The sequence below is a fragment of the Triturus cristatus genome, chromosome 5_2 (assembly GCF_964204655.1).
Source record: "Triturus cristatus chromosome 5_2, aTriCri1.1, whole genome shotgun sequence".
In the NCBI taxonomy this organism is placed as follows: domain Eukaryota; kingdom Metazoa; phylum Chordata; class Amphibia; order Caudata; family Salamandridae; genus Triturus; species Triturus cristatus.
The window spans coordinates 1,018,645,214-1,018,670,702 of record NC_140588.1 but is presented as its reverse complement, the minus strand read 5'-3'; the positions used below and the strand labels follow the sequence as shown (position 1 = coordinate 1,018,670,702).

The 25,489-nt window shown below is 43.9% G+C and overlaps 1 protein-coding gene across 2 annotated transcripts in view; it reads left to right on the top strand.

Annotated features, from left to right (window-relative positions):
- The window catches only part of LOC146829602 (heat shock factor protein 3-like), a 370,027-nt gene that overhangs the window by 116,629 nt on the left and 227,909 nt on the right, over nt 1-25,489 (top strand). For both annotated transcript variants that reach the window (XM_085608309.1, XM_085608307.1), the window contains exon 5: nt 3,861-3,936. In XM_085608309.1, coding sequence (XP_085464435.1) covers nt 3,861-3,936 — 76 coding nt within the window. The remainder of the gene's footprint in view (nt 1-3,860; nt 3,937-25,489) is intronic.

Sequence of the window (25,489 nt, the reverse complement as noted above, 5' to 3'; positions counted from 1 at the left end):
ACCTCAGCACATATTTAAGGGATCATCATTTGCTTGATGATTCTCAACACGGCTTTAGGAAACAACATAGCAGGAGATAGCTCTGACGGTAGGCTTTAATAACATTCGAACGCAGGTTGATGCTAGTCGTAGTACCCTCCTGGTGCTTCTGGATCTTATTGCAGCCTTCGACACCCTATCTCCTCATAGGCTGGTGGCCCGCCTCCGAGAGATGGGTGTCGGGGGCACAGCGCTGAGCCTCCTTGCTTCTTTTTTGGGGGAACGTGAACAGAGGGTGAAATTGGGGCAATACTTTTCTGCTCCTAAGGGCCTGCAGTGCGGTGTCCCCCAGGGCTCTTCCCTAAGCCCTACATTTTTTGATATATATGTGGCCCCTCTTGCTGAGGTGGTTAGATCCTTTGGGCTAGAGGTACTGTCCTACGCGGACGACACCCAAATAATGGTGTCGATAACTCATACCCTCAAAGACTCAGCCCTTAATTTCTGGAGCTGCATGGAGGCAGGTTCCCGTTGGATGGTGGAAAACTTTCTGAAATTGAACGGGGAGAAGACTGAGGTCTTGATCTTTGGTAGGGATCAGGGAATCTGGTCCACTGATTGGTGGCCGACCTCATTGGGGGTCTGTCCCTGTCCTGTTTCCCATGGGAAAAACCTAGGGGTGATCATGGACAATTTGCTTGACCTGAAGCTCCAGGTAAATAGGACGGTCTCTACCTGCTTTGGCATTATCAGAATCCTTAGAAAGATTTCTCATTACCTCTCTCTTAAATCAAGCAGGCTGTAGTGGCCTTGGTAACGTTGAGACTGGACTATTGGAATGCCCTTTATTCGGGCATTAATAAGGACCTCATCCTTCGGTTGCAGATGGTGCAGTATGCTGCGGCTAGATTTGTCTTGAATCTTTCTATATTTCATTCAGCCGTAGCCTCAATTAAATCCCTGCACTGGCTCCCGCTGAATGATAGGATTATTTTTAAGATCCTTTGTTTGACCCATGAAGCCTTTTATGATGCCGGTCCTGAGGGTATAAAGGCAATGGTCTGTCATCATGCCCCTTCTAGGTCTCTTCGTTCCGCGGACAAGAACTTTCTTGCTGTTTCTAGGTTTAGGAGGACCAAATGGGGAGGTAGAGCTTTCTCCTCCGTGGCGCCCAGATTGTGGAACTCTCTTCCTTTGAACGTCTCTGGATAGCCTTCATGACTTTTGTTCGGTAGGGCCTTGAAGACCTGGCTTTTTGTCAATTCTTCAGTATGAGCTTGCTCCTTCTCTCTTGTCCTCTGATGGTTTGCATCAAGCGCCTTGACGCCCTTGGGCATAGTTCGCGCTTTTATAAATTTAATTTCATTCATTCATTCATTCATGCTTTAAGTGGGACGAATATGCCAGGACGTGGGTCCTGTGCACACTTTGCCACTGAAACCCAGCTATACCCAACTGCTGAGCCAATTAAGTCTGAAACTGGTCATGGGCTGCTTGTGTTCGGTTCGTTGAGGATATAGCCTGCAGATCCAGCTGGACTGTTCCTAATGAAGCATGGTCAGGACCGATTTGCATATGCCTTGGCCCAGACTGCAGTGGCATGGTTTACATAATCATGATGTACTGGGATGCTACTCCGTTATTACCAGTGGTTGAGAATTAATTCATGCAACACAAAAACCCTGGTCACTCACAGGGGAGGGAACTAGAGGCATGGGGTATTCAGGGTGAGCCGGCCTCCATACTGATATGTATACACAAAAGATGCTATCCTGAGTGAAAGAAGACCGAAGTTTAAAAAGTGTTACGTGGAATTACTGGCATCTCACAAAAAGTGAAGGACTGTCCTCACACACCACCAGGGGTCATGCTTCATCATCGTCAGGCCTCGCTCTCTAAAAACTTGGTTTGATAGAGAGCGGGCCTACACCTGGGGACAGGAAGGCACTTCTAAATCTAAGTATCTAAGTGGGGGCCCCTGATAATAAGTGATAGTTAAGTCAGAGAATTAATTCAAGCATTAGCATTCCATCCATCACTTTTTTGTATACTTCTATGTTTAAAACTTAAGCATCAGATGTAAGTAATTTCACCAAGTATGCGGATCAGTAATGTAGCAGGGCAGAGAGGAAAGAGCCTGGAGGAAAACCTCAAGCTACAATTCTTAGTGTGGTACAAAGTTTTAAAGCTTTATCACAAAAGGCATCTATCCTATCTGTTCTTAAGAACCTTCACAATCTCTTTACGCTACCCTTTTTAATAAATACTCCAAGACACAGAATCTGAGTATCGAGGAAGGAGACTGGGTTAAGAAATGTTGTAGTATCTCATGTGTAGTGCAATCATGGAGACAAAACCGGAGGAAGCTCCTTCTCCTACCTCGCCGCCAAGACCTTTAACACCCTGCCCCTCCACCTCGGGCATTCCCCGTTGCTGACCAAATTCAGGAAGGACTTCAAGACCTGGGTCTTCGACGGAACCTCCACTCACAGACGGATCAGCAGCTTTCCCTGCCCCCTCATCGCCTTGAGACCCTCACGGGTGAATAGCTGCGCTTTGCAAACTCCCGATTGATTGATAGGGTCACCGTCAAAAGTTGTTCGGGGCTCCATAAATGTCAACAGTGGTAGTGATGTCCGTTCTCCATCATAGGTAGATGCAGCCATAATCCCAGAACATTTTATAGGAGAGAATTTGACTCGTCTGCTGTTTCTCATTCTTGCAGATTTTTCATCTTTGAATCCCTCCCCATTCACCCCCCCCCCCCCCCAACCCTCCTCAACCCCCTCCCCCCACCCCACCCCCCTCAGGTATCAACTGGACTTGGAAATACTTTTTTTGTAATAATAGTTCCTCTATGGCGGTAGGTTATGCCGTTTGCCTTCAGTGGCAAGTCCCCTCTGTTCCACAGAGAATGACTGGTTGTGTGTTTTTCAGCAATTTGGACAGACTTACTATTTTTCTTTTTTAGTCAGAAGCTGCTTTTGTTCCCCAGAAGACTTTGGGCTTCATGAACTGTACAAAATATATGCATCAGATGGTAGTGTAGAGTTTACTCCACCCCTGATTGCAAAAGTGCATGGTACATTCCCGTACATTAGGAAGGCAAAGCATCATGTGTCAGATGTGTGCGAGACCAAGGCCAGATTGCTTTTATTTTAGCTCCAGTATGTCTTGAAAAAGGTTTAAGGTCTCATTGTCGTTCAAAAGGTACGTCCAATTCTCTGTATGAAAGAGACTTCCAGCGTGAGATGTGCCTCTCGCCATGAGAAGGAGATACATGAATGCAGTAATTGAAATCAATGGGGCCATAGGAGTTATTAGCACTTGTCCTCAGTGTCCATTTGTTTTGAAATCTTCCTCTGACCGGATTCATCTTCTGTAGAAACTCCAACAGCCTTGATTTTTAGCAGATTCCTAATAAACCTGGGCTTCCCTACGCTAACTGAACCATCAGCCTGGGAACAGTAGATGCATTATTTAGAAGAGCCAGGTCTACAGCTCCTTCCTAAAGTTGGTCTCATTTGCACAGATTAACCTAATTGAAGCTAGTATACCTTTCCAGGTCCTCCTCTCTGGCCAGTGACCAGTCTGAAAAGTGAATGCTAAAAAAATATACATTAACCTTTTTTCGAGTGGCTGCTACTTTTAGATGCTTTCATTAGCAATCACTCCCCAGTATACATACATACATACATACACACACGCACACATGCACACTGCACACATCAAACCTCCTGGTTTGGCCAATCCTTGTTACTGATTTGGTGACATTCTCTTTTTGGTGGTTTGAGGATAGTTGTTTTGAATTATTACAGTGCATAATATTTAAAAAATAAATGCCCCTGTGACCTCTTCCCTTTTTGATATTCCAATAATAGAGAAAATAAAGCTCTGTGGCACGAAGTCTCAACCCTGAGGAGGAAGCACAACCAACAGCAGAAGCTGCTGTCAAAGGTAAGACGACAACATTTTGCATGATAATTAACAATAATGCTTACCGTTCCCACCTGATAGTTTCTGAAAAGTGAAGTGGACAAAAATGTCAAAGTAATACTGCCTACTCTGGGGACGTTGCTCGCAAAACGTTTTGAATACCTTTTAAAGTTGTTAAGTTCTTTAGGTTGGAAGCTTGTTTCATTTTCGTGTTTTTTCTGTTTTTTAAAAAAAGTCTTAGTTCTGCTCTAAATATTAGCTCTGATGGATACTACTTCCTGCCGATTGCTCATCATATGAATATGTTCCAGGTGCTAGACTACATCTAGAAACTCTTTCCCTAATACTAGTTCCCTAGCACTGCCAGATGTTGCCATACAACTTTAGCGTGGCGTCACCCTCATCAGATGTGATATCTGGTTGTACATGGTGTGAAGTCGCATACTGACATTAGTTACTGTTCTTATCTCCTCGATGCTGGTCCGTCGCTCTTCTTAGGTCTTTATCAACCGTATTTCTCTGTGAAATTGAACAGGGGCTAGGTGAAATTTCCCTTCCTATGGTCTCGAGTATTAAACCCCGCCAACGGTGCGTCCTTATCTCGTCTGCACATCATTTCTCTGTGGTATATGGGTTAAAGCCAAATGCCTCGGCCTGTAACTTTGCACGCCCATGCACCTGAATGCTATCAGGTAGAAGTAGTAAAGCAAATTCTTGAAAAGATCCTGTAAAGATATTTGAGAGCGGTGCCTTTCCCTCCTGCAAAAAAATAAAATAAACTTCCACAGGAAGGAGTCCTCCTCTTCTTCCTCCTGGTAATACTCCTGCTTCTGGGAAAACTTGGTGCTTGGCGGTGCTGTTCCATGACACCTGACTCTTCCTTGTTGTTGGAGCCTATTTCAGTTCTGAAAAAGATTTAATCTGTGTTCAGACTCCTTCTTCCAACCTATGCTAGTTTGGGCCCCTTTGACAAGCCATATTGGACATTTTGAAGATTGCCGCACAACTGTCTGCACCACTCCCTAAGGCAGTGGTTCCCAAACTTTTTCGACCTGCAGCTCCCTTGACTTCTTGGCCTTTAGACATGGCTCCCCATTATGTCACTTTATTTTAATTCGGGTGGGAGGGGATGTAAGCCCAGCCTCGGCTCACTACCTTAGGATTTTATGGAGCAGATATTTTAGTTACCCTTGTAAAGAGCCATATTTAGTTCATTTTTTGAAGGAGCCAAAGGAGGAGATTACCCAGATGTTTCTGGGTGGGAAATTGTGGTAGAGCAGACTTTTTGCCTTTTGAATTGAGTTCCATCCGGTGTGGGTTAGGGAGTTTATTTTTGCCTCTTAGATACTGTCTGAGTTATATAGCACGAGGAAAGCTCGTGAATACATTCGAAGACATGGAAAACTATTCTGGCCCTCAATAAGGTGGTCTCTTCCTCCGGAGAGCAAATGGACAACAGCATTTGGAGGTCTTTGCTAGTCTTCCTGCATTACGAGTCCATAATCTCCAAAGACTGAACTACAGTAGTAGTAGGTGATTTCTCTAGAAGCAGTTAGCAACGATGCTAGCTTCAAGCCATGATTAGAGACAGACAAAAGGTCAAGCCCCGTCTAGAAAATTCTTCACCTTGAATAACATAAAGTGCAGTCCCATCTGTGCCCCTACCATCCGCTAAACAGCAGTGTTCCAGAAGGACTTATTACCTAATCACTTTACTAACATGGCTTTTATTCAAGGACATCCATACTATACATCCCACTGTCAAAGCTGTATCAACCCTCCATCTTGTTCTGTGTCCAACATAGATCTCTGTACCCAGTACAAAATTCTCACCACACACACATTCCCACTAACCTACACGTGTCAAGCAGTTGTTGCATATACATGCATTGTTTGCACGCATGTGATATCAGAACCAGAATCCAGGGTTCACATAAAAGAAGAAATTTGCATGTGAGCTGTGGGTAGAGTACCCTCGCCCTGGCACAAATAAAAATGTCTAGTCACTCAACAGATTTACAAAAGCCAGGCGTGCTGCTGCCACCTCTCTGTGTAACTTACCCAGAATATCGAAAGTTGTTATATGTCTGCTATGAGGGCGATTATTTTGCACATCTCAAAGTCACAACATAGTTCTGCACCTTGCATCACCATGAACACGTTATTGGGTACACCCAAGGTTAGCATGATGCCAGAGCTATACTGAGTCACAATTTTAGGTTCACATGCAGCAAGGTACACACAGTAGGGGTACATATGTGTTTGCTATGCAGGTAACATTCCCATTCCAACAACCGCCATGTTACTAATTTCAGGCTGCTGGGTACCCTTTTGAGGTGTTGGAGGTCTCCGTGTTTAGAGAAGGACAGTGCCAAAGTGTGGCACTGAAAATGTGTTTTAGGGCACAAGGCACTGAAATCTAAGGCTACTCTCAAATTTCACGAAGAATAATGAAAATTAGAAGGGACGCAGGGGGAAAGGTAAGGTTGGAAATTGTGGCGATAAAAGACAGTGCTAAGCACGAAGGCGTGTGCTGGGCACAGCTGGGATATGATGGAGTGTTGTGAAAGGACGGAGACCAGTAAGGTAAGGGTGGTGTGTGGGGCAAGGCTCAGAACAGAGGAGCCCTTGGGTAGCAGTTTGTATTCATTTATGTAGTTTTCTATACTCCAAACGTGGTCTAAATGTTAAACGTGCTTTATAAAAACAATTGACAAGTTACAAGATGAAATAAGTCAATCACTCTTAACCCCAGAAAGATGTGTATAACTTAATTGGTGACATAAAGTAAGAGTTGGGTCATATACACGAAATAATATTCATTTACTTACCTGGAGGGAAAGATCTGGTATTAAAAACATGTTATGAGGAAAGGAACTAATTAAACCCTTAACCTGTCCAGACGTGCGTGAAAGGAGTGAACATGGGGCAAAGCAGAGCATCTCCCGGAGGGATGGGTTGGAGGCTCTGGGGCCCCTCAGACATCGAGATGTGGTTAGTTCAGGGTTATTCAGCCGGAGAAGGGCGGCTTTGGGATGTTCACACATGAGGGGAGTCTTTCACTTACATCCTTGCAAGCTGACAAGTGGCTGGCTGTGGAGCACTCACACTTCTGGGGGTGTCTCTCGGATCTTCCTCACACGTCTAGGGTGGCTCTGGGGTGCTCTCATCTAGTTGGTGGATCGCTGGCTCGAGGGGGGTTCACCCTTTGGGGGTGCCTCTTCTGTGCTTTGCTACGCGTTGCAGCCTTCTTTACTCCTGCACATGCCCCTAGCTCTGCCTACACAGGGGCACTTAGGGGCATGGACAGTTCTCTGCAGCCAATCCTAAGTCCTGCAAAGGCCAAGGCTGGCAAACTTCCACCAATTGGCATCAGACACAGTTTTAAAATCCAAGTCCTGTGTAGAAACAATTAATGGGAGCCCGTTCTCGCCGCTGTTGCGAAGAAAGCTATGGTCCCGCCCGAGTGTGAGATGCCAGACAGTTAGAAGAGGACTGTCTGGTATAATTGAATTTAAATATTTGTAAAGCACATGGTAACCGAGATACTGTTTTACATGCGCTAGGATATGTTGATAAATTAAGAAAGGAGTAATTTAAAATAATAGGTCTTATCACTCTGTTGAATCTTCCTCCATCTGAGTGGTGCACATTAGTGGGTGGGCGTACACAGTGGGTTCAGAAGTGAAAACCTATCTTACAGCCACAATTCCACCTACTTGGCAGGGCTCAATATTACATCCAATTTACAAAAAGGGCAACCTCTCAAACCCGGTTAATTTAAGGTTACTGGACTTCGAAGCCAAGGCCTACGCCAGTGTCCTGCTGGCAGAACTAGAAAATTGGGTCACAGAAAGTAGCATCCTTCCCCGTACCCAGTCAGGCTTTAGATAGGGTCGCTCCACAACAGACAACATAACAGCGCTGGCCTACTTGTCCTGGAGAGCCTCCACACTTCTCTCTGCACTGATGTGACTACATCAGAAGACTTAGGTTAGGATTAAAACCAGCGCCACAGCAGTAGCTGCAAAAATTCCAACGGAAAATGGCCTAAACAAGGCTGCGTATTAGTCCTTCTACTCTTCAACCTCTATACTACTGACTTGCCTAAAGCACTGGCAGGCGCATCCTTGGTTGCCCCAAAATTGGGCGGCGTGCGACTCCAGATCATGCAATATGCCGATCGCATTGTCATTATGGATCATACAAGAACGGGCCTACAAAGAGCGCTCGCATGTACAACATAAAGAACAAACTCTTGATGAATGAGTCAAAAACGAAAGTCATGATTTTTGGGAAACATCAAAGAAAGAAAATCTTGTCTTGGAGAGTAGATGGATCACAAATAGCCAACTGCACCAGCTACAACTATCTGGGAGTCTGGTTCAATGAAAGGGCAAACCAAGTGGCTCATCTTAAATATCTTAGGCCCAAGGGAGCTGGTATTATACATAGCCTGAGGCGCCTGAATCGGCACTTGCACAGCCTCACTGCCGAGCCAATCTTAAGGGTCTTACATTCCAAACTGCTCCCAACATTGTCTTATGGCCAACTGGCTTTTCCAGGCAAAATGGATTAATTCCTTGCAAATTATCAACCAATGGCCTATAAGAAAATACTTTCCGCTCCCCAGCATGCTAGGAGGGCCAGGTTGAGGCTCGAGCTGGGCCTGGCAAGTGCAGACCTTCACTGCTTAGGCGACTTAATTAACTTTTACATCTATACTCTGCGCGCCTCAGCTCAATCCCTGAAAGAACAACTTCAATCTATGTTCACGGACAAACTCTTCCCCTGCTACAGACAGCTGCATTTGGCCATCTCCACACTGAAGATTGAAACCACAAACCTGTCTAACCTAACCATTCCCCTGTCAACTTGGAAAAAAACAATAAAAATCCAAATTACCCTAGTGTCATTTGAGAGACATTGCATGGCTTCCTAAAAAAACACTCTTCACAGCTCTGGATGCCTCGTATATCAAGGGGAAACCCCAACCATACTTTAATTACTCACTTCAACCCCAGACTCTCAACAGAACCATTTATATGAGGCTGTTAGCCCTTCCAATTTATGACTTTAATCCGCTTTGGGCTCGGAGGAATGGACAGCTAACGTGTAGGCTTTGTAATTATCCACATGAGTCCTGGCTACATCTGCTATGCTCTTGTCCTCATCCTGCTAACGACAGTCGTCGACTACTGCTCCCAGTCTATCGGGACAAGTTACTGCGGTATTGCAGGGAAGCATCTGATTTGTGCTTCAGCAACAATTCCGCCCAAGTTCTAGCAAGGGCTGAGAAGTTTATTAACATTATTTTAACCGCACTGCACACAGCACTAAGAAATAGACAAAGAACATGAGACTGGCTTCAGGGGGTCAAATTTGATCACCTTGCAGGGTCTAACAACGCACTTACAGAGATAGCTCAGTAATTGCTGTTTAAGCAATCTCAAATTCTTTCTTATATTGCTATTGCACAAATGGACTTTGCTGAAAGCTAGGTATCGGCATCTGCAATAAACCTTGGGACATTCTGATATCGCCTCTCGCACTCCACACTTTCCTTCTGGCACTAAACGGCCAATTTTGACATACCTGCCATCAACCAGAAATGCTGCTTTGGAATTGTCACTTATCTTGTACTGCTTGCTTTTATAATGTGTTTTCAATTTTTAATCCCTGTTTTAATTAAGTATCAATGCGATGTTTGTATGTTACGGTTTTAATTAACTGTATAATAAAAGACAGTGAAAAGGAATATGAAAAACTCTGGAGGGAGAGGGGACATGCAAGGTTGTGAGTGCAGAGGGAAGAAGCATCAATTACTCTTACATCTGTAGAAAGGTATTTCATCAATATTTGAAACAGCCCAGATTGTGATGTTAACAAGTGCATGATGGACAAGGCTGCTTTGATGGAGCCGCCCTGTCAGAAGGTAGGTGTAGGTGTTTAATTTTATTACACCTTGAAGGACCAGAGGATTGGGGAGGTTTCAGTCACTGTATATCCAGTGTGCTGTCTGTGATAAATTTAATTCTGACTCTGGTTAGCAGTACGTCACACACTCATGTTTGTTTCAGTTCCTCATGTAGCCCTTTATCAATCCCGTTTTGGCTGATGTACCCTGACACCAATCAATGAGGAAAACCATCAGCAAGGGAAACGAGAAGCAGTCCCATAAAAGCGAAGGCTCTTTATTGCATTGAGTGTTACAGCAAACAAATGGACGGAATGCTGACAAAGCAAACATTCTCCCCCAGTCAAAAGATCTGGGTTGCCCACTACGCCACCCCAGTTTGGAGCCAGCCATATGCAAATCCGTCTTGACCCTGTGCCCCATTGAAGCATGTAACGCGCTGGGTAAAACCCTGATCCAGATGCCGACGGGTGGGGATTCAGTAACTCCCACACATGACACTGCCACATGGGTTACCTGGGCCTGCAAATAGTGAATTTACAAACATCTCGCATTAAATCTTATTCAGAATATACTACCTTTTCCAGGTTCCCAAGACTTTCGCGGCGCCCCAAGCATGCTCTAATGGCGCACTAGGGTGCAGCGGCGCACAATTTGGGAACCACTGCCCTAAGGACAGGTCGGGCCCTGCGGCTTTGGCAATGCGAGAAGTTCCGACCTTAACACCACCTTTCTCTGTGCCTCCAAATACTCTGGCCTAGGCATTACTTCAGAGGATACTCTTATCTACTAAGGTGCTTTCCCTCCTGCCTTTGACTCTTCCATTCTGGGAAGCATTTGCCAGTCATCAGTTAGGTGACATTAATAGAGCGGCAAGAATAATATTTCAAGCTTACTGTTAGACCTGTGAGCCTTAGGGTGGTCTTTTCCCACACGTTTTGCCTGCTTCCCTCCTCTTTTTCGTTAATCTTTTTCTTGGTATTAGGACTCTGAGCAATTTACCACTTCTTACCAGTGCTATAGTGCATGTGCTTTTTTTGTCCTAAACATAACATTGATGTATACGCTCTTGGTCTATTAACTAATGATTAGACACCCTAGAACACAACACTCCCAGATCTCTCCGGAATTGTGGTAACAAGACACACCTTTTCGCTCACATTCTCGTACTTGTCCACAATAAGATCTGACAGAAACACGAAAATAGTTGAAAACATTTATTTTAACAAACGTGCTCTAAAATGCAGTATACAAGTCACCACCATTAGTAAAATGCATAATATCAGTACAGTTAGCATTGCAGCAAGGCCATATATCATAAAGGGAGATGTAATTTTCTAAAGACGATGAATAAAGGACTATATGGCCTAACCCCCCCTCCCCTTGGTAAGCAGAAGTATTATTATTATGTAATTGAAGATCTCTGGGCTTTGTCAGCAGACCCCATACCTCAAGCCATAGCTCATATTTCTCCAGTATTGGAGTGTCTTTCATAGATTCACATGATTGAATATTCCCTATCGTCGAAGTGGGAGTCCCACGGTACATAACATAGCAATGTAGTAATAACATAAGCCAATATAGGCATAAAAGAAAGTAAAACCATAGTGTTTTTATGGATGGATAACTTGTCACTTCTATAACATATTACCGTCATTATGTTTTAGTCCAAATTCCAGCCAATCAGGCGTCCGCACCCTCTTAGAATGTTCTTCACAGAGGCTCAGGCCCTCAGATTTTCTACCGCACGTCGTGTGAAGGGAGTCTCCCTGAGCTAAGCTCTGTTTTCTTCTCATTTTTTCTCAGAAAGTTAGCTTTATGATGTCTACTGCCAAGAAATCCCTCTTCAGACCTTGTGGAAACTGTGGTAAACAGAGACTTCATTCTGAAGACCCTCATAAAAAATACATATATTGCTTATATCCTGAACATCAGGTAAATGATTGTAAGATATGTAGAACCTTCACTCAGAAGACTCTAAAGGACCGAGAAGGGCGTCTCCTTCTGTGGCTACAGAAGTTGAAGACTTCAGAGAACCCTCTCTCAGATGTGGAGAGTGTGTCATCAATCAGAACATCTTCATCCTTGAAAAGGACCAGTGACTATCAAAAGGTTTCTCCAAAACCTAAAGTGGTGAAGAAACATCATGTGGATAAGCCCACTATCCAACCTTCAACTTCAAAAGGGGTGATTTCTTCCCCTCTGAGTCTTTCTGCACCTTTTACGCCCCCGAGATCTGATTCTCAGACATCAAAGACTCCATCTGCGCAGTTTTTACCTCAAAAACTGCCTATCTCATCGACGAGCTCATTATCGCTTCCTCCGTCGACGAGAGCTGCTGTCGTCGTGTCTACGTCTCCGACTTCAGCTTCTGTGTCTATGAAGCCAGCTATGATCCTGTCGTTGGCATCTTCACCATCGACGTTGGTATCTGTGAAGGTGAGACCTATTTCGTCTACAATGTCTTTGACTTTGTCGACGGCAAGCAAACATAGGAAAAAGCATTCGTCGTCGGTGGCTTTGCCGTCGTCGACGGTATCTCAACAACTACGTTTATCGTCGACGGTAACGGCTACAACTGCATCCATGGCTCTAGTACCATTGAAGGCATCAAGCTCTTTGCTTCAATGGCGACATTCCTCTTTGGATACTCTAATGCCACGTCCTTCCTTCAAGAGGTACAGACAAAAATACTGGACATACCTTACGACGGTGAATCATTGTTTGGCCAGCATATCGACGATGTCCTTCTAACAGTTAAAAAGGACACCGACACTGCCCGTGCTCTTGGAACTCTACAGTTTAAAAAGCAGCCTTTTCGAGGCGCAAGAGGACGTGGCTCCTCTTCTTCCTTTCGAGGAAACTCCAATCAATACAGACAAGGACAGCACTGCTACTCCTCCCAGAATCAGCAATCGTATAGACAAAAGCATTCTTCGACCTACAGACAATACAGAGGGAAATCCTCTTACAGAGGAAAAGATCACTCCAAAAAACAATGTATTTATATATTTTTATTTTAAAGGTTTTATATAGCGCTGGCTAGACCCGGAGGTATCAGAGCGCTTTACATGAGTATCAGAACATAGTTGCAGGTTACATCGTTACAAAGGTTACACAGTTATTAGAGCTTGGCAAACATAGTTACATGTAAGGTCGAGACAAAACATAAGGACATATACGTAAGGGAAAAAGCCGGCAAGGGAAGAGATTCAGGGAGGGGGGTAGGAGCAGGGGAAGAACACAGAGAATGGAGGAGGGAAAGGGGAGGGTGAGAGACACAGCATGGAAAGAGGAGGGGGAGGGTGACGAGGACACAAACCGGTAGACGAGTCAAAGCTGCGTCCAAAGTCCAGTAAGCTGTGATCCCTGGGGAAGTGGTATCATTTCCCCATCCCTGTTGCAAGAGGCTCCCTATTCGCAGTGGACTCTCTCACAGGGGTCTCTGAGACTCCAAGGCCTACATACTGGAACCTTCCCCCAAAAAGGGGAGAGGGAGTGCTTTGGCAAGGGGTGCCATACCATACCTCTACTGCGAGTGGCTCCCTTGGCGCAGTGGACTCTCAGCGGGTTCGCTGAGACTCCAGAGTATAAATATTGGATCTTTCCCCAACAAGGGGAGAAGGAGTGCTTAGTCAAAGGGCACAAAAGGACAGGGTGCTAGGTGGTGTAGCAGGTAAGGGGAGAGATTCAGGTGAGAGGGAATAGGAGCAAAGGAAGTAGACAAAGAAAGAAAGAGTAAATGGGAACAGACAGCATCAGTTAGGGGTTCTTGCACTATTTACATACTTAAAAGTTCTTGTTTCTGGGGATTTTATCAACCTCTGCGGTATAAGCCCGGGATGGCGCTTATTGAGGAAATAAGTACAAACATTGAGATTACACCAAATCTCTGTAGCATGAGCTCAACTCACTGACCTATCTTACTAATGCTTGCTGATCATTGTAGGCTCCCGCCCAATATAGGTTCTGCCGGGCACCCCCAGGGGTCAGAGTCCGCAAATATGAACAGGGGGCGGCCGATGCCTCCCCCCGATCCCCACTGTATCAGATGCTATGCGCACAGATTGCTTCCGGGTGGGGGGGAAGACTGCCAGTGCGTATGTCCCGCGCGGGGTGCCATTTTAAGGCCAGGCATAGTCCAGAGTTGATGCAGCATCTGGGTGCATGTAGGGATGTGGCGGCCCCTCTCTGGGTACAGCAGCCTACCTCCTCATGGTTATCAGAGTGCTCCGGTGGAGGGCTGCAACATTCCACTCTCTTAGAATCAGCCACGAAGTCCAGCGGGTGCCATTTTGGAGTCAGGCGTCTGTGAGCGATCAGTGGCGCCAGAATCCACTCACCATTCCAGAGTCCTCCCGCTTTTTCAAGAGTTGGAGGTCGAATCTCCCGCTTCTACTCCAAATGGTCACTAATTACTACCGATCAATGGGTTCTGGCTATTGTGCGCAGGGGACACGCATTGGAATTTGTAAAGATTCCTCCCAATTCTCCACCAAAAGCTCCCCCTCCTGCTCACCTAAAAGAACTTTTAAATCAACAAAAAATTTTATTAAGAAAGGGCACGATCGAAGTGGTGCCAAAACTACAGAAGGGCAGGGGATTTTATTCAAGGTTCTTCCTCATACAGAAAAAGTCGGGAGAATGGCGCCCCATCTATGACCTACGTGCCCTGATCAAATCCATCAAAAAACAAACCTTTCGAATGTTGTCCCTTCAAGAAGTACTTTCTTTTCTATCCCAAGGAGAGTATATACAACTTTGGATCTTCAAGATGCTTGTTTTGATCTTCCCATACTGCTGAGGCACAGAAAATTTCTCAGATTCAGAGTGGCCGGAAAGGCCTTTCAATTCAAAGTTCTTCCATTCGGCCTTCGTTCCGCTCCCCGAGCGTTTACAAAAGTCCTTGCACTGGTAGCAGCTTACCTTCGCCTACAAGGAGTGCAAATCTTTCCATACTTAGACGACTGCCTGCTGAAGGTAAGGTCGTTCGAACAGGCATCCAAACAAACTCTTTTCTGCAGGTCCCTCTTCCAATCCCCTGGGCCTCACATTCAACATGGACAAGTCTCAATTTCTCCCAGCTCAAAACAGATTGTTCTTGGGAGCCATTCTAGACACCAAGCAAGCAAAAGCTTTTGTGTTGCACGAAAGAAGTCTACGTCTTCGCAATCTAGCAACTTCCATCCGTCTAAAAGAGTCCGTTTCTGTCCGACAGTTGAAATCTTTCCTAGGAATGTTGTCCTCCTGCATTCCTCTAGTCCCTCACTGCCGCTTGAAAATGAGACCTATCCAAGAGGAATTGGACAGACAATGGGCTCAAGTCTCTGGATCTTTCAGCGATTATAGTCAGTCACACCTCGACTAAAGAGCTCTTTTGTGGTGGACTCTCGAAGAAAATGTCTCTTCAGGACGTCCATTCCTGGTGGACATTTCACTCTCACGACCGACGCATCTCTCGAGGGTTGGGGCGCGCAAGTGGAACTTTCAACAAAAGACCTGGCACATCAACCTGCTGAAGTTAATGGCCATTTTTCTGGCTCTGAAAGCTTTTTGCAGCATCATACGTGGAGCCTCTGTGTTGATCCGAACGGACAACACAACGTTCATGCACTACATCAACAAACAGGGAGTCACAAGGTCCATCTTGCTGTCCCTTCAGGCTCAACAAATTTGGGATTGGGCGATTCAACATCACATCGTCCTCACAGCAGTGCATGTTCCGGGAGCATCGAACAATCTTGTGGATTCCCTTAGCAGATCATCCAAGACCAATCACGAGTGGAATTACATCAACCCACACTGGATCACATTTTTCGGTTATGGGGTTCCCCGAATCTGGATCTGTTCGCAACACATCTGAACCGCAAATGCCTGTTCTACGCAAGTTGGCTTCCCCAACCAAAGTCATGCGGGAATGCCTTTTTGATGGACTGGTCGAAAATATATATATGCCTACGCTTTTCCACCAATACCTCTAGTGCCTAAAGTTCTGCGAAAAATGAGGAAAGAACCCTGTCACATTATTCTAATAGCCCCCCGGTGGCCTCGACAAATCTGATTCACGGAACTCCTGCTCCTGTCTCAGTGCGACCCGATCATTCTTCGCCCTCTTCCAAATCTTCTGACCATGGAACACGGCCAAATTTTCATCCCGATCCAGCATCTCTGTTTAGCGGCTTGGAACCAGAGCACTATGAATTTGTAAATTTGGACATTCCTTTAGACTGTAGAGAGGTCTTGGCTAAGGCTAGAGCACCTTCAACTGTGAAAACATATAAACTCAAATGGAAAATATTCTGTCTATGGTGCAATGAAGCTCAAGTACATCCTATCCATTCCAAGCCAGAACAACTCTTGCTTTTCTTTTTACACTTGTCAAAATCAGGCCTCTTGTACTCTACCCTTGAAGTTTTTCTAGCAGCAACCTCACGGTTCCGTCAAGATGGCTCCAACTTACTTTACTCGTCAAGAGTAATTCAACAATTTTTCAGGGGTCGTTTTCGAATGTTTCCTCCAATTCGTCGACCTCCTCCACCTTGGCATTTGAACATTGTATTGGCACAGCTCATGAAACCCCGATTTGTGCCAATCCATAAGGTCGATCTCAAATACGTTACTTGGAAGACTTCTCTACTTCTGGCTCTTACTACTTCTTGCCGGGTCAGTGACTTACAGGCGTTTACTACTAAACCGCCTTTTCTTCAATTTACCAAAGACTCTTTCTTGCTCCGCACCAATCCGGCCTTTATCCCTAAGGTGCCATCGGACTTCCACCTCAATGAACCAGTTATTTTAAAAACATTTTTCCCAAATCCTCAAACTCCTGCAGAGAAGACGCTTCATTCTTTAGACGTAAAGAGATGTCTGAAATTTTACCTTCAAAAAACGGCTACTGTTCGTAATAATGACCAACTATTTGTGGCCTACGGACGGATGCGAAAGGGTCATCTGGTCACCAAACAAACAATAGCACGCTGGATATCTACTGCAATTGCCTTTTGCCATTAACAAGCTGGAAAACCACTTACGGCAACTGTTCGAGCACATTCTACCAGGACGGTTTCTTCCACTGCGCTATTTTCTGGGGTGCCTCTTCAACACATCTGCAGAGCTGCAACATGGTCCAGCAGACACACCTTTACAAGACACTACTGTCTGGATGCTGCTGACATTATCAGAGGGAAGCATTATGCTCATTCCTTTGGAATAGCCAGGTTTTTAGACTTTTTCTAAAACATAGCAGGGAGTTGGCTTGTCTAATGCTCTGGGGCAGCTCGTTTCATAGGTGTGAGGCCGCAACCCCGAATGCTCTGCCTCCCATCCTAGACTTCTTGAATCTGGTGGTCATTACCAGATTTGCACTGGAGGAACGAAGTTGCCTCTTAGGCTTATACCAGGAAAATTTCTCCTGCAGGGGTACTGGACCCAGGCCATGTACTGCTCTAAATACAATACAGAGAGACTTCAAGCGGACTCTTTCCTTAATAGGTAGCCAGTGAAGAGCCCTCAAGGCCAGTGCCGTAGAGGACCTACGCTGCCTGTTTAACACCAGTTTTGCTGCCATAGACTGGTCTCTCTGCAACCCCTGTAAGATGAATTGTGGTGCTCCCAGATACAGGGAGTTGAAGTAATCCAGTCTGCTCAGAATTATGCTCCTTACTTCAAGAGGTCTAGTATCACTAGGTAGTAATGGGAGAATCTGCCGAAGCACTCTCAACAGGGAAAAACAGACACTGACTGTTTTGTTGGCCTGTGACTCCATTTGGAGGTGGTCTTCTACCACGACCCCCAAATTACGCACAGTTTTAACTGGAGCCAAGGGTTCATCTCCGGGAGTGAGTTTAAACTCCAGTGGTAGGTGTTGAGGCATTCTAGTAGCGGAGCAGTATACCATCTCTGTTTTTCCCCAATTAAATTGCAGGGAGTTTTTTCTGAGCCAGCTAGAAGTCTGGCGCATGCATTCCTGGAATGTATCCATGGACACTGCTTGTTTCCCTTCCGGGGAGAACACCAATTGGGTGTCATCAGCATAGTTGAGCAGGTCAATTCCAAAGGACTTAATAATAGGGATCAGAGGACGCAGGTAGATCTTATAAAGAATAAGGCTGATTGCAGAGCCCTGCAGCACCCCGTGGCGCACCGGAGACTTAATAGATGTGAACGGTGTCATGGTCACAACCTGTTGTCTCCCTGATAGAAATGATTGCAGCCACTTCAGAGCCCATCCTTTCACCCCTATATTTTCCAGTCTCTCCACCAGTACTGCATGACTCACCGTATCGAATGCGGCCGACATAGCCAGTAGCACTAGTACAGATGGATTACCATTGTCTGCACGCATGCGTAGATTGTCCATTACGGTTGCCAAAGCTGTTTCAGTACCGTGGCCTGTGAAAGACATGAACAGTCGTGCAAAATAAAAACATGCAGTGTTGTGCGCAAAAGCAGCATCCTGGCTACAGGGCTCATGCTAACTTAAAGATATTGATAATGTCTCTAGTAACCACCTGACAGACTAGGGAAGTCTGTACACCAGAAGACTGGTCTCACCATCTTGGTAGTGGGGAGAATGGTGCATCCTGGGATAGCCAGATGCCACACTCCACAGGAAGTGAACACCAGGTGAGAGGAAACCTGATAGCCTATTGGCTACCAACTGCATCCTGCCCTGGGGCATGTTTTGAGCATAAGGGGGCACTCTTTTCACTCAGACCTCCGATGTCCACCAACTTGGAAGAAGGACATAAGGACTGTCCTGCTGCAGCAAGGAACCAGCAAAGAGAGGCTGCACCAACGACGACTGTACCTTCTGCTCCTGGTGGCTAGCGAAGAGAGGTACTGTGCCTGCCATGTCCTGCTTATGGGAAGCTGTTGTCGGAGACCAGTCAAGCCAGGAGAACTCCAAGAGCCAGCTGACTGGCCTTCTATTTACAACACATGAACACAACAGTTGTATAATCCTGCTGGGGCAAGTTGGTAGCTCAAAGCTTTCAAGCCGTTACCTTCGCTGCTGTGCTGTGTAGCACCAAGGACCAAGACCCAACGCACAGAGTTGCACTGGAGTTCCAGAGTGCTGTTGTAGAGTTGCTGGGACCCTCAGAAGGAAAGTTATCGACCTATGAAGGATTGGCATGTAACCGCGACAACAAGCGATTTGGTAGTCCAGTGGCGATTGGACCTCGGCCTGACTGGAGAGGACTATGTGGTATGTCGACCCTGCAACCAGGACCCCCTGACCATCTCTGTGAACTAAGGAATCCCTGCAGAAAGACCTCCGTCAACCGCGTCACCTCTGCAGAATCCTTGGAGCATCTTCAGCATCCTTTATCCATTGAATCAGGACCACTGTATTGTAATCCATTGCAGCACAGATAAAGCGCCTGGAGCCGTTGAAGGACTGCTTCTCCTGTGAAGGTAACTGTTCTTGGGGACCTTGCTGGTCCCCCTGACTAGCTCCCTACCGGAGTTGGTCGTCCGAAGTACTTCTAACCTACAGCATTGACATTACTATCTCTGGAACCCTCCAGTGGATTTTTTTTCTAGTGTCTAAATTCTTATAAAAATACAACCTATTGTGATATATTGGTGTTCGAGTTCTTGAGTGACGTGTCAATTTGTTCAGTTGTTGTGGTGGTTCTGTTTAAATGATTAACACTTGATCCTCTGTGTAAGCCTTGCTGCTCAGTGCCACAGCCACCCAGGGTTAAGCTGAAGGTTTTCCAGACGAAACCTATTGGGCCTAAAGGGATTCGTAAGTGTAATACATGGTGAGGCCTCACAACCACACCATATATTACACCTAATTTCCTCACAAGATCTGAATCGCCATATGTAAATATTTACTCTTCAGCACTCTAATCTTCATTTTACCCCCACAGCCCTTAATCGTTCTCTTCTTGAGTTACTCGCACAATATCAATATTGTAACACAAGAAAGATGGGGAATGCTGCACAAATGAACGACTTGGTTGGATACTAACAAAAGAAGAAAAGGTGGCCAGCACATGTATGACTTAAATAACTCTGGAATGAAGCAGCTGCTGTCGTTTGCCTAAGTGCTAGGGCTTGATGCTGCTTTTGCACACGTTACTACATGACTTTATTATGCAAGACTCTGTGCCCTTCACATGAGAACTGTCTGCTTTCTGCGTTCTCTGCCGTTCCTGGAGTTTAGTCTGAACCCGGAGTGCAAGGTCGATAAACAATGCCCCTTGTTGTTCTGTTCGGGTCAGTCCCTAGCACTTAGACAAAACATGCTACACAGCTGCAGCAGCTGCAAATCCGTGCTTTGATATTATGGGGTTGCATGTTGGTTTAACATACACTTGGAGCGGGACCTTTCCAGGGAGAAGAGCTATGCTGGTCCTATGATGTAAAAACTACAATCTAGGCACTAAGGTATGGGGTCTGCTGACCAAGCCCAGAGATCTTCTTTTATATAATAAAACTTCTTCTTACCAAGGGGAGGGTGGTAGGCCTTTTGGTCCTTTATCCACTGTATGTATAAGATGACATGCCCTTTCATAGTCTATGGACTTGCTACAATGCTAACTGTTTTAGGTTTTTGTGGTTGGCTGCTGGTAGTGGCTCGTATACTGCATTATAGAGCACGATAGTTGAAAATAAACGTTTTGAACTATAACGGTGACTCGGTTTATTCTTATTGTGGACAAGTACGAGTGAGTTAGCAAAAGGGTACGTCTTGTTCCCGCGATTACTGAGAGTCAGGAGTGTTGTGTTCTGGGTTGTCTAATCATTTGTAGCTACATGATTATGTAGGAGAATGAATGAGACACTAAAGCTAGTCGGTTCTGGGATTTTTGATACTGAGGCGGTAGGAAGGCTTAGCCCCTACACACGAGGTCCTGTTTTCCTACACATAGTTTTGTGTATGTGCAGAATCCCCGCAACACTGCTCTGTTACCCAGCTGGGAAAATATTTATTATAACGGAGCAACCGTCTTAAATATTGCTAGTGTTTCTGCTCTTGGCATCTAATCTGATTTCGAACAATCTCTTCCCCTTATAGAGAATCTGAATTGTGAGTTAAGAGCACTTCATCAAAAGGCACTAGTCTTGTACTATAAATGTTCACAATAACACAGATGCTCCCTTCTCAAGGCATGCACAACCTTGGTCATGTAAATCACAATGTCCACCCCCTGCTGTTGTTGAGGATGTTATTGCGCATAAGTGCCCAAGCACAGTTAGGAGAAAATGGCGCCGCAGCACTTCTCCCTGTGAGACCAGTTTACCCCCCACAATTCAGATGTCACCAACATCCTGTTGGTGTTCAGAGGGATGCACTTGGAGTTTTATAGATCTTTGCAGAAGGAAGTGCCCCTTGCATCTGTGATTCTTCCAGGAACTTGAATACTGAGTGTGGAAAGAGTTTATTTTAAATAAAGGAATCGGCTACAAGTGGCTGCCACTACTGGAACCTGCCACAAGTGGCTGCCACTAGTGGAACCTGCAGCAGGTGGCTACCATTAGTTGAACCTGCCGCAGGTGGCTGCCACTAGTGGAACCTGCCGGAGGTGGCTGCCACTAGTGGAACCTGCCGCAGGTGGCTGCCACTAGTGGAACCTGCCGCAGGTGGCTTCCACTAGTGAATAGTGATTAGTGTAAATTTATTGGTCGATTAATTAAAATCATTACAATCAATAGCAACCACACATATACAATGAGAATAAAACAACAATATAGCATCAAAATCACATAGAGCATGGGAATAATTGACCCATTCCTATTATTGCCGGCTACTGCGTTAAATTTGCATAAAAACAAAGTTTACAAAATCATTATGTACACTAAGTATAGGAAACTTAACACAGTTGACTTAGCAGCGATAGAGGACATTGGGTAGTAAGGTGCATTTGTGGTAACAATTCTTAATAGCTATGATTTAAAATATACTTTATATAACCCTAAAATTGTGTGTTATCAATATACTCGGCAATAGACAAGAACAACAAAAAGTAAAGTGCATTTGTGCTAACATTGCACCTGTAATATCCCGACTATAATTCATGCAACTTTTTTTTTTTTTCTCTAGGCGTATTTTGATTGACTGGTGGTAATAACATAAAATATACAATACATTGTCCTAAAATTATATATTGTAAATATACTTGGCAATTGTAATAATTGTTATATACTGATTGACAGATACTATAGCAATTTAATTATTGACTACTTAGTTTTCATTTCATAATTACAACCACCTCAATTTTTATCCCTATATTATAATGCCGATTTTTCACAGGATAATAATTTCTTTTCAGCTATTTGAATAAACTTAACAAATCGAGAAATCATTTGAGGCGAGGCGACAGTAAGGCATGTGATGATAGCATTTCTGCAAGTTCTTACCCCCAATTCATTTAAAAAGGATCTTAAGAGGAATTTCCGCTCGTCTAGCAATTGAGGACACAGAGTTACAATATGAACTAATGTTTCATCACATGAACCACACAGCCTACATAATTTAGAGTACCACTTTTTTCCCATTTTGGAAATCCATCTTTAGTTGGGTATCTCCCAAGCCGTACTAGCATAAATTTATTCTTAAATAACAGTTTTAAATGAGTCAACAAATACGGTTGTGGTTTCAAATTGCTAAAAGAGTTGGCAACTGACCATGAGTGATTTTTTTCCCTAAGCTTATCGTTATCAGTTATAGTTGACAGTAGGTTAACTGATTGATTTATTGTTTTTTTTTAAAACCGATTTACTACTAATTTTATCTTCTAGATTTGGGCATTCGAATTTAAGTAAACACTCATTTAAAAATGAATGCCAAATACTTTCATACTTCCTCCTCAGTATTTCATGCCAGCACTGACTTCGGAGAGAACCTTCTTCTGAACGTGATAATGACAATAACGTTTTTAAGTAAGTAGATTGCCGTGCCAAGGTTTGTCTTTTCTGGGAATCCTAAAAACTGATTTATATACTTTTATTTGGATGTCATCGAGGATTTTTGCATCATTGCCTCAAAAAATTATCGAGCCATAATCCAAAGATGGAATCAATTTGGTTTTCATTACCTTCAAGAGGTGCTCGTGATTTGGACATAACTTATCTCTTAGCTTTCTAAAAGCAAATGATAAGGATGCTGCCTGTGCCTCAAGATTACCAAAATGCTGCCTAAACGACATGTTATCGTCAAATGTAATTCCTAAATATTTGTACGATTTTACTGATTCAATAGATAACCCATTAATGTTCCATACTTTCATATCTGATTTTCTTCCTCCTATAGTCATTATTTTTGGTTTTTTAGCATTTATTTTGAAACCGTTCAGGGTAATATATTGATTAAAAGAGTCAACTATTCTTCTTAGACCTATAGCTGAATGACTCAATAAAATGGTATCATCAGCATATTGCAAATATTTGATATCTTTAGCTAGTATAGTTGGGGAGTGGGCATTAACATCTTTAAAATAGGTAGGGAGGTCAGACATAAAGTTTAAAAAGACAATGGGCTAAAACACAGCCTTGTTTTAGACCTGTATTTGTTTCTAGCCGGCGTGTTGGGCTTTTACCATCGCCGACTTTAACCTGGACCCAAGTGTCAGTATATAAAAGCTTAATCATATCTAAAAGGTGATTGGGGATACCTCAATTCATAAGCTTGGCTCATAATAGGTTTCGTGGTACCGAGTCAAAGGCGGCTTTTAAATCAATAAAACATATATTCAACTTTTGTTTCCTATATTTGGCCCTATCGGCCAATAAAGACAATAATATTAAGTTCGTATTTGTCGATTCGCCCCTTCTGAAGCCAGTTTGAAAAATTGGGATTCAATTTTTCTTCAATGCCGATGCTTCCAATTCTTCAAGAAGGCAACTCGCAAATATTTTTGCTTCTACGTCCGTTAGGGCAATCCGACGATAGTTAGCCGGATTGTCTTGTGGGCCGCTTTTGTATATTGGCTGTATGCTTCCTTGCCAAGCCTCAGGGCCAGTTCCCGATTTACAAACCTCATTAAATAAATATGTTAAAATCTCAGGCCAGTGATTTAGATTTACCTTAAATAGGGAGTTAGGAATTCCATTTGGTCCCGGTGCTCCATTTGATCTTATCCTGCTTATTGCCTTCTTAACCCGCACTACCGGCCAAGGCTCGTTGTCTTGAATGCTGTGCGGATTGAAGGCTTCGAAGCCCGAACCATCATCCTTTGATTTTTCTTGTTCGTTACAATGCCCAGAGTAAAATCTCCTGTATTCATTGCTTCCCGATGAGTTTACCGAAGGAGCAACATCATGATTATAGATAAAAAATACCCAACCTGATTCTTCAATATTAGCATTGGTCCCTCTATTTTTGCCAAGTTTGAGATTATTAATAATGCCCCAAAATTTCTTTTAATCTCTTATTTTACATGAATGATGCAATTTGGTCCAGATTCCTTTAAAGTACACTTGTTTAGCTTTCCATATTTCATTCTCATATCGTTTTCTTTGCTTTAACAATTCTTGTGATTCAATAAATGCAAGTGATCCTTTCGTTTTTCTGCTAAATGCCCTAGTTGTTCTATTAAGGTTTCTTTTCAGATGGAGCAGCTGGTTAGTAAACCACCCTGACTTTTTCGTTCTCACAGACGCACCTTTCGTACTTGACTGAGTAGGAAAATGGTCCACAAGGGCAGTACACAGACGAGGCCAAAAATCAACCATAGATTTTCCTGCTACTATTTCTTCTTTAGCTTTTTCGATTAAGGAAGATAAAACTTTCAATATGTCCTTTTTATTTCTCAGATTCCATACCAGCCTTTTCAGATTAAATGATGTAGGAATAGTTTTGATTATTCTCGCTTCTGGTAAGTAATCCAGCGGAAGTGCCAAAGAAATTATTTCCGGGTTATGGTCACTTTCTATCCTTGGCATTACACGGTAGCTACAGAGCAAGTTCACTAGCTCATTCGAGATTATTGAATAGTCAAAAATAGTAGAATTACCCATTTTTTTTAAATGTAGGGGTTTGACCAACATCCAATAGCAGCTTAAGGTTAAATTTTAAAAACTGTGAATTATTTAATTGGGATAGTGTTTTCGCCGGTATATTGTGGTTATTACGAGTAAAAAAGTGCATATAAAAATCACCAGAAATAAATATCATTGAGTCCAAATGGTTATAATATAGTACCTTTACTATTTCCCACAAGCTTGAGAATTGAGAAGCCTTGTCCAGATATTTTGCACCTATATAAATATTTAAAAAGATAATAGGATGGTTAAAAACTAATTTAGTACACTGTAGCCATGCCACTTGAAAATCAATTTTGAAATGTTTTACATCCAAGCTTAATGCAATGTAGGTGGAGAGGCCTCCACTTGCCCGACCAAAAGCAGCCTTACGGCGAGCGACATTTGGATATTCATAGTAACCAATAAGGGGTTCACTTTCCTCATTCCATGTTTCCTGGAGCATTGATATGTCAAAATCCCTAAGGAAGCTTATTGTATCAGGATCCTCTACAAGTGTTTTGAGACCATTTGTGTTCCAGGAGCAAATATTCAGTGGTTTTAGTATTTTGTTAGTGGAATTTGGGCATCAATCATGCTTTGTGGGACTCCCTGTAGCCAGAAGTTTTGGGAGACAGCTCCAATCATCAGTAAAAGGGGTATCTTTCTTTAGCTCTTCAC